At 56.0% G+C, this 14,969-nt stretch overlaps 1 protein-coding gene across 2 annotated transcripts in view; it reads left to right on the top strand.

The window, feature by feature from the left end:
- The window catches only part of NXN (nucleoredoxin), a 144,279-nt gene extending 130,213 nt beyond the window's left edge, over positions 1-14,066 (top strand). The window contains exons 6-8 of one of the 2 annotated variants that reach the window (XM_081218472.1): positions 7,299-7,478; positions 9,278-9,402; positions 12,422-14,066. In XM_081218472.1, the coding sequence (XP_081074598.1) occupies positions 7,299-7,478; positions 9,278-9,402; positions 12,422-12,604 (488 nt within the window). In that variant the 3' untranslated portion in view covers positions 12,605-14,066. The remainder of the gene's footprint in view (positions 1-7,298; positions 7,479-9,277; positions 9,403-12,421) is intronic. The other variant, XM_081218473.1, reaches the window with a different exon arrangement.
- Positions 14,067-14,969: the final 903 nt, after the last annotated feature.

Raw genomic sequence — 14,969 nt, forward strand, 5'->3', positions numbered from 1 at the left:
CAGCAGACCTGCTTTAGTGGCGGTATGGCCGGCTCTCCTGAATTCCCTCGGTCTCCCTCCTCTCCACCATGAAGCATCTTTTACAGCATCACGTCCGTAACTCAGAATGTCTGTGTGTCTCCCCATCCCCTTTCTTCTTTCTTACTCAAATAGAGCTCCCATGTCCTCTCCAGGTGCACCGCCCTCCCAGCACCTCCACATGTTCACCAACCTGGAAGCTCTCTGAACCCCATCATTTTGGGGCCTTTATGGAGGTATCACTATGTAGGCATGAGTGGTTAAGTCACTGGCCATTGGTGATTAACTCAACCTCCAGCCCTTGTCCCTTCCCCAGCTCTTGAGGTCAAGGGTGTGGAGCTGAATGTTCCAACCTTCTAACTGCGTCTCTCTGGCGACCTAGACCCGTCATCTCGTGAGCATCCAAAAAGACACTCACTCTTACCACTTCCATTCCAACAGTCTTGGAAGCTCTTGTGTTAGGATCTGGGACTAAGACCAAATATTATAACAAAAGATGTTCCTATCACCCCAATCATTCAGGAAATTATAGGGGTTTTAGGAGCTCTGTGCCAGGAGCTGGGGATGAAGGCCAAATATATACGCCTCATTATGTTACAGTATCACGACGTGCACGTACATACACTCCATACATAGGCAGAGTCGGTGGAGGGCTCCACCGACTGTCTGGTCTTCTGCAGATCCCGCAGGGCTCTATCTGGGAGAGCTCATGCTCCCTGCTAGACTCTGTGTCCCGGTCTCTCACCCCACTTTCTGTCTCCTCCTGAACGTTTTGATGAGGGTGCTTTCACAGAGCAGTATGAGGTACCTTCCTTCCCCTTCCCACACCCAAGCTGAGCCACCACCACCTGGCCTGTCTTTGGGCCTTAGAGCGCGCAAATGACTTCATCAGACCATATTGAGGCCCACGAGGGCAGAGCCCCTCTGTGTCACCTGGACAGGCTTGGGTGAAAATGGGCAATGCAGAAGAACCTGGAATCCTCTGAGCATCTTGGGAGCTGGGCTCAGAGCGCCCCCGGGTTCTGAGTATCTTCCAGCGTCCCGAGGAGGCCGTGCATAGGATGCTGCCACTTTGTTCAGGTGTCCATCCAGGTGGTGGTGGGAGAGTCCAGGTCTTGAGGCTGTGCCCTCCAGTCACCCCTTTCAGAGATGGCAGGACCTGCTGCAGGCCTTGAGGAGGCATCTGCTCCCAGGCTGGTTGCCGGTCCCTCGGGTGCTCTGGCCGGAGGCCGGGCCGTGTTAGCTAGCAGTCTTCATGGGGCCGCTTGAGTTCACCAAAGCCTGGCATGTGGCCTCCATCCACTTCCTTTGCCTTGGGGAGTAGCTGGGTTGGCCTCCCTCCTCCCAGCGCTTTGTGCAGACTGGGGAATTTGTAGCCCTGTAAGCTGCTGACAAATGCCTTTCTAAGGAAAGGGTTTAGACGCACTTGGCAAAAGGCAGATCCCATTAGCAATTCTCTAATGCTGGCTGTTGGAGAATACCATGTTCTGTGCAGGGAGGCTCCGAGCCCCTTCTCTCCTGGGTTAGAGGCCCCCGCTGGCTTTGTTCCTCTCCCCCCCACCCCCGCCCCCGCCCTTGGGGCCAGCAGACAGGGCCCGGGGTGGGTGGAGGCCCTGCCACCAGGAACACAGCAGGGAACACCGGGAGGCAGTTGTGTGAGGCCCGTCGCTCTCCCGGGATCTATTTATCTTCTGTTTCTCTGTTGCCCTCTTATTCCTTAGCCTTACCCTCTGGCTTTTTCTTCTCCTTTTCCTTTTTCCCTGCCTTTCTCATCCATTTCCCGCCCTCCTCCTCTCTTTCCCTTCCTTTGCCCTCTTCCCTGCCCCTTTCACAAAATGGACTTGAGGCGGAGTCTCTTTATTTTCTGTAGAAACGAAACATTCAGCCATTGTGTTTTTCAGTGAGTAGAGGGCGAGGGGCCCACGCTGCTGGTTTTTTGTAGGCAGATCTCAGTATTTAAAGGGCTGGCGCAGGCTCTGTGGAGCTGGCCCCCTGGGCCCGGGGAGGGCGGCTGGGGGCTGTCTTGGGGCCTACAGAGCAGCCTCAGTGGTCTTCTCTGCTCGTCTTGTTTCATTCTGAAAACATAAAAAAAGGAAAAACAGGAAGGGACAAAGAACAATGGAACAAACACCCATGTGGTCACCACCTAGAACTGACATCTTTGCCTGAGGTATTTATCAGCGAATGGGAGCATTAAACACAGACCAAGTGGGGTTCCCTTTACTCCTCCGTGGAGCATGGCCCCTTCTTTCTCCCCAGTGGGGGAGAGCAGTGACACTATCATCCATTCATTGTGAATATTCCTCATCTGTTTTCAGATGCTCACTGCGTCTCTGAATCCATGAGTAATGTATAGTCGTGATGGGTGTGTTTTTAGAAGTGTACTTAAGTGCTGACATGCTGTAATATCATAATGCAGCTTGCTTTTCTCACTAAACATTATGTTTTTGAGATTTATCCCTGTTGATATTTACATCTGGTTTATTTCAGTGCCGTGAAGTGCTTTGTTGTACCACAGCCTGTTTATCAGTTCCACCGTCAGTGGATACTTGGTCATTTCCGGCTTTTCTGTATTACAAGAACGCTGCCATTTTAAATGTCTTCTTTGGGACTTCCTGGCGGTCCAGTGGTTCAGACTCTGAGCTGCCACTGCAGGGAGCGCGGGTTCAATCCCTGGTCCGGGAACTAAGATTCCCGCGTGCCACGTGGCATGGTCCAAAAAAAAAAAGTCTTCTTTGTGCCTCCTGACGCGGGCCTTCTGGCCGAGTTCAAGTGAGCCCAGACTCATCCCTTTGACTTTCTTTGGGTTTCCCTGAGCTTCACCACTCACACCAGCTGCCTTCTTCCTTTCCTTAACTCACCCAGTAGGGTAAGGTTTGGGGGAGTTGGAGGGGGAGGAAAAGAGGGATGTGATGAACGGAACTGGGGTTGATGTTGCCAAGGCGTGGTCTGTATTTGTCATCCCACCCCTGCTGCCCTATGGTTCCTGCTTGATTTTTATTTAATGTTAGTGCATCCATCATAATACCATTTAACAAAACTCAAATATGTATCTATTTCACCCACATTCCTGCCTTCCTAGCACAACTGTTTTCACTTTTCTGAGTCCTTTTGGTCTCTGTCTTCAAGCATATTTCTACAGAGTTGTAATTGTACACATAGCACTGTGTATTCTGCATTTTCAACTCATCCATGTATTACAAACATTTCCATACTGCTACAGCATTCATGATGACCATTTATTTCCGTGATCACGTAACCACTTGCCCTGCCACGTGCCCTAACCCACTCTTCCTGTCTTGGGGTCTGCTTTTCCTCCCCTTTCTCTTCTCCACTGCCAGCAATCTTTGCGATCACACTGCCATCTAGAAGCAGAGAAACAAAGTTGGGTTACGGCCCTGACCAGGTCCTCTCCCACCCCCAGGTGCTGCCCCAGACCCACCACCTCCTTTGAAACTCCCTCTTTCCTTGGCGATAGGAGAGCAACCAAACGCAACTGTGGGACAGTCTCTGTGCACGTGGCTTTTTTTTTTTTTTTTCCGGCCGCATTGGGTCTTCGTTGCTGTGTGCAGGCTTTCTCTAGTTGCGGCGAGCGGGGGCTACTCTGTGCGCGGGCTTCTCATTGCGGTGGCTTCTCTTGTTGCAGAGCACGGGCTCTAGGCATGTGGGCTTCAGTAGTTGTGGCTCATGGGCTCAGTAGTTGTGGCCCGCGAGCTCTAGAGCGCAGGCTCAGTAGTTGTGGCACATGGGCTTAGTTGGTCCGCGGCATGTGGGATCTTCCCGGACCAGGGCTCAAACCCGTGTCCCCTTTGTTGGCAGGTGGATACTTAAGCACTGCGCCACCAGGGAAATCCTGCACGTGGCTTTGAGATGGTTTTAAATACTCACAAATCGGCTCCTCCCAGGAGGAAACAGTATGGAGCCGGCTTCTTAGGCCTTGTTCCTTTTTCTCTAGGTTTTCGGGGAGATGCTGAAGGGGATTCTAAGACACTGCTGTGGTCCACCCAAGCTCCCCTGGGCGGGGGCCTGGGGCTGGAGCCCTCTCTAGGAGCAATAGAGTGTGTGTTCTACTCGCAGAGGTTAAGTTTGGGGTGGTGCAAGCGAGAGAACACCAACCGTACGCGTGGCAGCACTATACCGTCCCTGGACCCCTCCCTGTGGTGTTGACGTCGCCTCGGTGTTCTGTTTCTTTAGCGAACTCCCTCCGGCCAGCGTGGAGGTTTCTGTTTATCTCACGAGAGCAAGGCACCAGTTTTCTGTCCCTTCTCGCGAGCCAAAGGATCAACTTAGGGATGATTAAAAAAAATAATGATGAACTTATTTATAATAAGAGCTAATATTTACGGAGTACTTACTGTGTGCCAGATGGTCTGCTCGAAAGCATTTTCTACTTGTCATTTTACTTCCAGCCCCCAAGTAAGACAGGAAACTATCACTACCCCCATTTGACGGTGTGGAAATGAGGCTCTGAGCAGTTAAGTGACTTTCCTGGATCTTCCTTAGAATTCATACTGTACTCTTCCTCCAACCGTTCCAGCCATCCCAGCTGGGAAACGACAAGTTCAAGAGAAGCAGAGACGGAACTCCTCCCTTTTCATTCCCTTCAGTGAAGCCCCTTGCTGGGGTGGCAGTTATTTTGTACAAAGGCATTGATTAGAAATTTTCCATTCCCTTTAAGTTTCCCTATTTTCTCCTTAGAAGTCTCTGCTTCAGGGAACCTGCTTCAAGGGAGCGGGGAGCAGGAAAGGCCTGATGGGGCGGGGGCCGGGGGAGAAAGGGGAGAGGTGATGGTATCTCAGCCTCCTTCCCCAAAGCCTCAGAGAAGAGGGAGGTGGGTGGTGCAGAAAGTGTGGCTGCAGGGCCTGCCCTGCCCAGCTCCTCCTTGGGGATGAGAGTCCCCAGCCCGGGGCTGTGAGAGCTCCCGCCAGTGGCCGGCCTGGTAGAAAGAGCAGCAGCTTTTCCAGCAGGCAGACCAGGCTTCCTGTCCCACAGTGGCCACTTACCGGCCAGACGACCTTGGGTAGGCGGCTTGAACATCTGCAGAAGGAGGATAATCGTACTTCCAGGAGTGAGCGAGGTCCCACGCCCTGTGCGGAGCGCAGAGCAGACGCCCTGAGAGCAAGCTTCCTTTTCTCACCCGCTGGTTCATCTCTGGAGGAACATACACACTTAGGGCTCCGGGGCCAAGCTAACCCAAGATCCGGGGATGGGAAGGCGGCCTGGCCCAATGCTTGTTGATTCTTTTTCTCTGTCCGTGTGCCGGAAACGGGCTTCTCTTGGTTGAAGTCTGTGGTCATTGTACCGAGTCACTTTCTGTTTACACTCCACAGGCACACGCACCTCATCATCTTGGGCTCAAAGCACCAAATACAAGGGGGACTTCGCTTTCACGTAGCCGTGGGGGAGGAGTGGGGAGACCCGGGGGCCCAGGGGAGCTGTTCCTCTGTTGACTTGGCGAGGACTCCACAGCAGCCAGCTGGGGGCCTGTGTCCCTGCCCTGCCGTCCTGGTCCCCACCAGCCATGACTGGAGAGAGGCTGCAGCCGTGGTAACAAAGAAGCCCCTTAGAGTAGCCACTTGGAGAAACCGAGGCACCAAACCAGGAAGTGAGCTTCTTTGCCCTTGGATTTTACTTCTCCTGCCTTCTCTGTCCGTCCTCTGTGCCTGCTTGCCCTCCACAGACCAACTCAGCATCCCACGTCTGGGCTACAGACAGGCCTGCTGCAGTGTCTAATCATAGCAGTGGGCAGGCCCTGGTTTAACCCAACACTTGAAATTGCCCAGTTTCAGAAACTGGTGAAAGAACTTTGCCAAGGCATTTTTGAGATGAGGCGTGGTGCCGGGGAGGCATCTGTCTGCAGCTGGCCAGCCTGTCGTGTCGTGGGCCCCAGCCCCAGGCTCCCTTCAGGCTTCTGACTCAAGCCCAGCCTGATCCAGGTTGGGGACACACCTGATGTGAGCCCCAGGCCTCCGGGGGATGACATGCCATTGTGAGGATGAGGCTGGAAATGTCCCGAGTCCCTTGTACTCTGACACACAACTCAGGAGGCCCGGACAGCTCTGGGCGCATCCTGAAAGCCCGAGTGTGCCGGCTGCGGCCACGTGTGTTTGTATGTGATGTGTGTTTTGGGAAAGGCAGTCTCCAGAGCCTGTTTCTCTCTAGTCCTGTTCCCCAACATGCCAAGCCACTCCTTCTAATAGGTGTGAACATAATAGACTCGTTTTTCCTTTTGCAGATAGGCTCACCACTGCATGCCCGCTGCCCCAGCCACCATGCAGGTCCTAACACCAGGGCTGTATTTCTGGTATCTCAGCATCGCCCCCCGTGGCGAAGTAAAATGTCAGTGGAGCAAATTACCGACTGAATGCTGTGGAATCTATAAATATTAAATTGCTCTGGCTTTCCCTGGCCCATATAAAATTAAAGCTCCAGTCAGCTCCAGAGGGGAGGCAGCCGGTTAGTGCAAGGGGGGAGGGGACCAGCTGCCAGTGGAGAGACAAGTGTCCCCAAAGGGCAGGGCCGAGTCTGCCTCTGTGGGTGGTGGCTGGAGGAGAAGCAGCGGGGAATGGGGTACAAAGAACAGGGAGGTGGAAAACCCGGGAGGGATCTCCTCTGACTTTCCACTGGAGGCTTTATGGTTAGAAGCGGGCTGTGGTTTGCGGGGCGCTTTGTGTTGCATTTCTTACCCCAGCCCAGGATTCTAACATGAGGGCGACAGCACTGCCGTCAGCATGTTCCCTCCAGGGACTGGAACCTCCCCAAGCAGCAGGGCTGGAGATGGTGGCCAGCTGTCCTCCTCCTGTCCTTCTGCTCCTGGCAGCCCCTGTCCCAGGCTCCTCCCCCCAACAGGCCCCCTGTGCTCGCACGGGTGGGGGCCCTCCTGCCCTTGACCTGTGCTGGTCTGCATTGCAGGGGAGTGGGTGTTCACACCACCTCATGAGGTTTAGGCTCCCTGCAGGTATGGGAGCAGCTCCTGCTTCTTGGGGATCTCTCTAGGACTTCTCTGCTTCTATGTGCCAAGCCCCCGTGCTGAGTTCTGAAATGCACAGCCTCGTTGATCTTTACGTGGCGGTAGGATAAGGTGGGAGCTGCAGTGCATTCGCCGGGGGGCGGGGGAGTGACTTGCTTAGGCTCCCGTGGAGATGTTACCTGCCAACCCAGGGGGGCTCCCTGGCTCTTGAGAGGCTGAGCCCAGCTTCCATCCCAGGGGATGAATCGTGTCCTAGGGGGCCGTCCCGTGGACTGTGGGTCCGTGGCCAATCTCGCGCCCTCTCTTGCAGGCATCCCCACCCTCATTGTGCTGGACCCACAGGGGGAGGTGATCACGCGGCAGGGGCGGGTGGAGGTGCTGAACGACGAGGACTGCAGGGGCTTCCCGTGGCACCCCAAGCCCGTGCTGGAGCTCTCCGACTCCAACGCCGTGCAGCTCAACGAGGGCCCCTGCCTCGTCCTTTTTGTAGGTATGAAGCTCAGCGGGAGCCCCAGGGTGGGCCGGGATGGGCAGAGCTCACTGGGAGGGGGGCGGGGAAGTCTGTCCCCGCACCTTCTTTCTGTCGCCAGCAACGCAGGGCCTGGGCCTTTGTCTCCGCGGTTGCCGCGCTTCTGACCCCAGTGATTTATTCGTGGTTCTCCCCTGTGGGTGGTGGTGTTCTGGGAGCTGCTGCTGCGCTTTCCTTCCTAGCTGCTCCCGGCTGCCAGCTGGGAAGAAGAGGTCAGCCCGGGAGGAAGCCCTCGGCCCTGTGATGAACAGACCCATTGTTGGGGGCCGGGCTGCAGCACAGCAGCTGTAGGGGGCTGGGCCCCATAGGCCAAGGCTCATCCCCAGCTGCTGCTGCCGCTGCCGCTCGCCTGTGCTCTGAGGAGCTGCCCCAGGGTGGCTGGAGCAGGGCCCGGCCTCGGGCGGCATCTCCGGGGCTGAGAGCCCCTCAGTCTCCCCGCCTCTCCCACTCTTTCACTGGGTGACAGCAGGAGGACACAGAACACCCACTCCAGGCTCCCTGCAGGCCCATGGGGTGACCCTGGTTCCTTCTGCAAACAGAGCCACTGCTGGCCAAGGGCCACCTTGCCCTCTGCCTTGGGACTCGTTGCTTGGTTCCAACTTAAAGTAAATATGGGCACCGGAATCATGGCCGAGCTGCTGCCATATGCACCACAGTGAGGGGGCTGGAGAATGCAGGCAGCATCCGACCCCCATTCTCTGGAAGTCTGGTTTGGGGGCCCCCAGGCGGGGACCCAACATGCGGACTTGAGGGAATCCTGAAGCAAACTGACTTGCAGGCTGGCCCTGTGCTTGGGGGATAGAGGCCCTGGAAGGGGATGGCCTTGGGGGACCATTCACCTTGGGGCTTTCCTAGGCAGGCTCACACGCCCACATCCTGGGGCCTGGGAAGCAATTCTGAACTGAGGGACCGTAGGGAACCTCACTGGCCATTTGCAGATGTGGAAATAGGGTCCCAGGGAGGCAAAGCGAGTTCCCAGCATCACGGAGCTAATTAACTGTGGATCTAGAGTGTGTGGTGCCGAGCCTGCGCACTGGGCCTCCCGGGTGGTGTGGCACTAATGCGTGAAGGTCCTGTGTGGGCACCTGTTTCCACCCACCCCCGGTCTGCGCCTGCTCTCGGTTTCAGGATTCAGCAGGAGTGAGCTGCTCCCATGCTGCTGTTTCCCTGGAGGCAAGAGATGCCCAGAGGGGGCTCTGGGAACCCGGCTGCGCGTTCTCCTCTGCAGTCAGCCTGTCCCTTCCCAGCCAAGTCCCGCTGCCAGCTGTGAAGCTGCCAGTGCCCTGGTGCCTGCCAACCGCCACCAAAGCTGCTGATCAGACCACAGTCCTGACCCACCACCGCCAGTTCTGCCATTTCCATTAGGAAATCAGAGCTCCGCGGTCACGGCATCTCATTCTGTGATTGTGAGAAAAACTGCCGGGACCTCAGGTCCTGGCTTAGGGGAGGCTCAGCTTCCAAGGTGGGTTTGTGAAGAGCTCAGTGAACAGGATTGCATTTGCCTGGGCATTAGCGCTACTTGGTGAAGCGAGTTCTTCCTGGGGGCGTGGTTCAGGACAGCCTGTGTGTGAGAGCAGCGAGCAAGCTGGCCTATGCCTGGGGACACACGCTTCAGCACCCAGGAGGCGAGGCCGGTGTCCCAGAGGAGGCTTCTCTTCCCTTCAGGGGCTGCTCAGATGGGCAAGTCAGGCCCTGGACCCAGGCACCACTCCATCTTGATTGACAAACCAGTGCGTCTTTGTGTCTTTCTCCTGTCACAGATTCTGAGGATGACGGGGAGTCCGAGGCGGCCAAGCAGCTGATCCAGCCCATAGCTGAGAAGATCATCGCCAAATACAAAGCCAAAGAGGAGGAGGCGCCGCTTCTGTTCTTTGTGGCGGGGGAGGTGAGTGCTGCTGTGGCCTGGCCCCCGGGGCTGGCTCAGCTGGCCCGCTTTTAGAACACCAGTGATAACAGCCCTTGGGGATGTCTGAAGGGGGTCTGGGGTGACTGTGCTTCCAGAAGACTCCACAAACAAACGTAGCATAAAAAGATGTCAAGGAAAACCAATTCTGGCCCCTGCCGCCTCCTTGCCATCTCTTACACACAGCCTCAGGGCCGCAGGAGGCCCACCCACGACAGAGCCGCCCCACCTTGCACCCAGGCTACGCCCACCCCGTTTGCTGGGGAGCCACAAAGATCGCGATCAACATTTATTTCCTCTGGGCTGGGTCCAAACCAAGCTCTTGATGCTTTACAGAGTGTCTTCTTGGTTAGTCCCCTCCCCCGGCCCGCAAGGGGGCCTTTTCCCATCACGCGATGCCGGCGGGGATCCGACCACCACTCCGACCTGCAATTACCCCTCCAGCCCAGGGAGAGTGCTGACGTTCCTGGCATCCCTGTCTCTCCCACCCCAGGCCTGTCCCTGGAGGGCCTTCAGCTGGGCTGGACCTAGCAGAAGGCCCTCCACCGGGGGAGGGGGAGGGGGAGGGACGAAGGGCGGGCCCTTAAGCTGGGCCGCCTCCCCGGAGGTCTGGGAGCCTGGGTCCCGCACACGTGGAATCTGCAAGATGGCCGCAGCCGCGTCCCCCCGGTCCCCACCCCGGAGCCACCTCCCGCACAGGCGCCGCTGCCTCCCCCAACCCGGGCACCGGCCTAAGCCAGTTCCTGACAGATACACGTTTTGAAGCCCCCCTGCCCTCCCTGCTCCCATCTGTACCTCCAATTGGTCCGAGCCCCTGCTCATTTCACGCTGTGTTTGGATCCCAGGGGAGGCCGCGGCGGCGCGACACCGGGAACCACCCATTCATCACCTCAGTAGCCGCCCCTGCTCCGCGGGCCCCTGGAAGGCAGCTGAAGTCACCCTGCCCAGCCGTGGGGTGGAGGGAACAAAGCAGGTTCACAGGGCCCTGCCTTGGGGGTCCCCAGCCCGTTCCACACAAAGCACAAATGGGAGCCGCTCTGAATGTATTAAACTCTAAGCCCTTTCGAACGGTTCTCGGAGAGAAAAGATGGGCGCAGAGGAGAAAAGGGCGGAGCCAGCGCGGGGGCAGGGCTGGAGGGCTCCGGTGGCCGCGTTACAAACGTGGCTGAAAAGGAGCAATGGCAGGTTTCCCATAGGCCAGGCCCCGAGCGAGGTGCCTCACCTCGTGGGCAGGGAACACCCTCCTTACCGTCCCACAGATGAGGAGGGTGCGGCTGAGAGAGGGTGAGACCGCTCCGAGTCCGGCCCGGGCGGGCTGTGCGTGCGGGCTGGCTCTCATGCTCGCGGAACCCCACGTGAGCCATTATTGAATCCGTTTCACAGGTTTTAGGAGACCTGGGCTCCGAGAAGTTTCTTGCCAAAGGCCTGCATTGAGTGGGTGGCAGAGAGGAGTGAACGTGAGATGAGGAGTGACTCCAGAAGCAGTGCTCTCCCTCCCTCTGTCCGAGCGGGTCTGGCAGACGGGCCGCCCAGCCTGGACCAGGAGGTTGGGCAGAGGCCCGGGGGCATCCGCTGCTCCAGCTCTCCCACCCACCGCCAGGCCTTCCCCTGCTCTGCACCTGGGCTCCTGGCCTTGGCAGCTCTCTTGGTCCAGTTCTCTGACCTCGGAAGCAAGGCAGCCAGCAAGCACAGGGCGCTGGAACGTCAGGCACCAACTGGGGGCTTCTGAGCCCTAGACTTAGGCCCTTCACATTCCCCCAAGGCTGAGCGGGCTGCGGCTTTGTCTTGATCCTGTCCTCTCCCGCAGGCAGAAGTTGCCCCTTCTGAAGCCTTAACAGCCGTTAAAATTCATCTCCCCGTGTTTGCTCCAGGGAAAGTGGAGGGGAGGCAGCGGGCTCTGGCCTGGCCTCCTAACGGGAATTGGATGTATGGTATTTGTCCAGGTGTCTCCCCTCTGTTTATCGTGAAGATTGTTTATTAACCCAGATGGAGGCTGTGAGTTGGGTGAACGCTGCCAGAGATGCTGAATCACCCGGCATTGCTGGGAAGTGCGTGCTCTTTATAGGGTGGGGGCAAGAAAGACAATAACTAATCATCTTTCCTAAAGAACTGCCCTTTCAGAAAGAAATGGTTTTTGTCTCAGAAACCGGTGAGCCTCCTGCTCACCAGCATTTAAGGCCAGGAATACTCCGAGCCCTTTTTTGGCAGGGCGACTCAGGTCTTTTCATTCAGTGGAGAGTTTTGCACACTTTATGGTAAGACAACCTGGGGATGGGTATAGAGAGTCCATTTCCTGTATCAGCAGCGTGAAAGGTAATCTCAGATGGTTGCTCCCTTACAAATCTTTCTCCTTGTCTTTGGATTTCTCTTTGCCTTTATACTTAATAAAGCTACATCTGATGCTAGGGAAATTCCTCAGGGCAGTCACTGGGAACGTATGATAAATGATAAATTTATCATTTGTAAATGATAAACTTATCATTTATCATTTATAAATGATAAATACAGCAACCCGTGTAAACTTCAGTAGCACTTCAGGGGCCCCGGCTTCTGAACTGGCGGTGTAACTCCTGCCCCCGCTGCAGCTGTGGGGCTGGGGGCAGTGGGCTGTTTTCTTAAAAACATTCTGCAGTTGAAGTCCAGATGGGCCTGGGCCCACAGTGGGGCTGCAGATAATTGAGAGTTGGTTGCAAAAGTAAGTAATCAAACGGCATCCCATTTTCACAAGTTAGAGCTGCTTTTGTGCTAATAAGAAAAGATGACTTGCCTGGGGTTTGGGGTGGTGCAGAGAGAGAATTTTATGAACCAGGCTCCCCCTCCACCTGGCAGGGCAGGGCGCCCTGCTCCCCGTTCTGAGAGCCCGTCTTTCCTGGAGGCCGGCCGCGCTCCAGGATGACGTGGTGGTTCCATCCCTAGGCTGTCTGGGGAGTCCGGGCCCAGGGGACCCTCTACCCTCTTTCTTGGAAACTTACTGGTTTTCTTTCCCTCCGGTGACTTCCAGGATGACATGACCGATTCCCTGCGAGATTACACCAACCTGCCCGAGGCTGCCCCTTTGCTCACCATTCTGGACATGTCAGCCCGGGCCAAGTACGTGATGGACGTGGAGGAGATCACCCCTGCCATTGTGGAGGCCTTTGTGAATGACTTCCTAGCAGAAAAGCTCAAACCGGAGCCCATCTAGTCGGGCTCCCGTTTCCCGGGATGTTATTTAAAACGCATTCTTCTCCTCCCCCTCCCCCACCCTTCCTTCCACCCTTGGACTTTTCCAGGGTGTCCCGAATCACACAACCCAAGTGTCCAACCTCTCTGTGGTGCCTTGTTTTCTGCATTAACTCCTCAGCTAGCACCCTAGGGTGCGCATCCTCTCCAGCAGCAGAAGAACCTCCGTGTTTGGAGACTCTGCTTGGGATTCGCAGGGCTGGCATAACCCGGCCCGAAGTGGGACTGCAGCGTTCTCTTGGTCCCTAGCTCTTGGTGAGGTATTTGCCAGGGTGTTCTTCTGTCAGGTGGGTGCCAAGGGACAGAGCATCGGTGCTCTGGCTCTGCCTTAGGTGCCAGCGCGTACGTGCAGAGCCCGAGGGTTCCGAGGCGCATGCGCGGCGGGTGGAGCAGGGCGAGGGCGGCGGCCGCGGAGGCCCCGTGCAGAGCTGCTGGCGAGGACGTCCTTTCCTAAGTGACTTGGTCTGTCTTGGTCTGAGGGAAAAACACCAGCCTGTCAGCCGGTTCTTGGGCAGGGGCTCTCCAGCCCTCAAAGGAAGTTTGTGTTCTTTTCTGGTGAGGAAGAGAGTAGCTACCGTAATGATTCACGTACTAATTGCTTACTTTGATGGAGCGCCTGCCATGTGATAAGAAGGGGCTGCTCATTCCTTCCTTCTAGCTCTTTCTTCCTTGATCTTGACCTTCTCCCAGCTTCTACCTTCTCAGATGAACAGCCCCTAAATCTTGGAATGTTGTTGCTAAGTCCTCCCCCTTGGACATCTTCCCAAGAAGACGCGGTGGTCCTGTGTTCCCGGAGGAGCACCGCTCACCAGCGCAGACCTGACTCAGCCCGGCTCTGGGCCTGGGGCCGCTGGAGCTCTGCTGAGGTGCCCTTGCCCACCCTTGGTTACCCCTGCATTCCCTTTTCTTCTCAAAGCAGAACTTAAAAGAGACAAAAAAATTACCAGAAGCCTAGCTTTTTCCTAAGAACCTGCAGAAAGGGCTGTGCCCTGAGGTGGGAGTGCAGGCCAAAGACAGGTCAGCTAAGAGTAGGCCCTGGGTCCGCTCTGCCGGGCCCAGCTCAGCTCCTTGTTTGGGCTGAACTGACCACAGAAAGGAAGCTAACAGCTGTGCTCTTAGGATTTGGGATGGAAGGCTTTGCCTAGGGCCTCACAGGGTTTCCGCCTATCTCAGTCAGAAGTCAGGGCCTTTAAAATAATCTCAGGCCTCACCCCTGGCTCCACTCACAGCCAATCAAGACCATTTCTTTGGAAAACCCAGCCCCCTCCAATTAGCTGTTGACATGTCGCTCCTTGCTGAGTGGGATTGTTGATTTGTAGTTCAGAGGTACAAATTTAGTTGGTAATTAGACTGTTACTGTTACCAGCCTGAAATGCAGTCACCTAGTAAGAAATAAAACAGGCATCTCTGGACGTTATCAACCACCTGGCCATTCCTGTCCTTCATAACAAAAATCTTCTGGCTTGTGCTGTGCTCCATGGGGTGGGCAGTGGGCGGGGGGGACACACAAGATCCTCTTGTCTTTCACCGGATATTTGGCAGCTATGTTTCAGAATTTTTGAGAACCAAGCCCTAACGTGGTCATCTGTCGAATCCTCTGGAAGCCGGGATGCTCGTTTGGATTAGAGCGCCAGAGGCAGATCCCCCGCTGGAGCTCTGGCCGCCACCTCTCCGGGTTTGACTTGCTATTGCAGGGGGTGGAGTCTCAGATTACAGACATCCTTGTGGACACGTGTTCATTCCCCCCCCTTCACGGGAACACGTGCTCAGAAGCCCGAGAAGGCCAGTTGGAGAAACACAAGGAGTCGAGCACGGGTTCCCCTGTGAAGAGCGGGGCAGTAGTTGGAGACTCTCAAACCTAGCTCTGTCCTAGGGCTAGGGGCTGCTCTGGGAGCCCTGCCAGTGTCTCCCTGGGGGGCGGGGGGTGTGGAGACGAGGTGAGGTCACCCTCACTTGGAGGATGGTCGGGATTTCTGTCTGTGCCCTGTACCGTGATGGCCTTGGAGCAAAGGTGGTCTCTCTTAGCAACTACTTAACCTTCTGGGGCAAAAGAAACAAAGTCCAGTTGAGGAGTCCTCGCAAGTCACTGCAGCAGAAAAATTAGGTCATTTTTGATCCTTCTACGGTCCATACAGGGCCGACTAAACTACTTGCCACTAATGTCAACTGGACCCTTGACACCAGAATTCCCCTTCTCGAGGCGGGTGTGGAGGTTAAGATCAATGGGAAGGTTTACCATAAGGTGCTTTTGGTTATACGGGGCCGACTTTGGGGGAAAAATGCTGGGGGAGGATCACCTCACCAGTGAAAAATCCCATTCTCTATAG

This window comes from Mesoplodon bidens, assembly GCF_964165515.1.
Source record: "Mesoplodon bidens genome assembly, chromosome: 19".
NCBI classification, from domain to species: Eukaryota; Metazoa; Chordata; class Mammalia; order Artiodactyla; family Ziphiidae; genus Mesoplodon; species Mesoplodon bidens.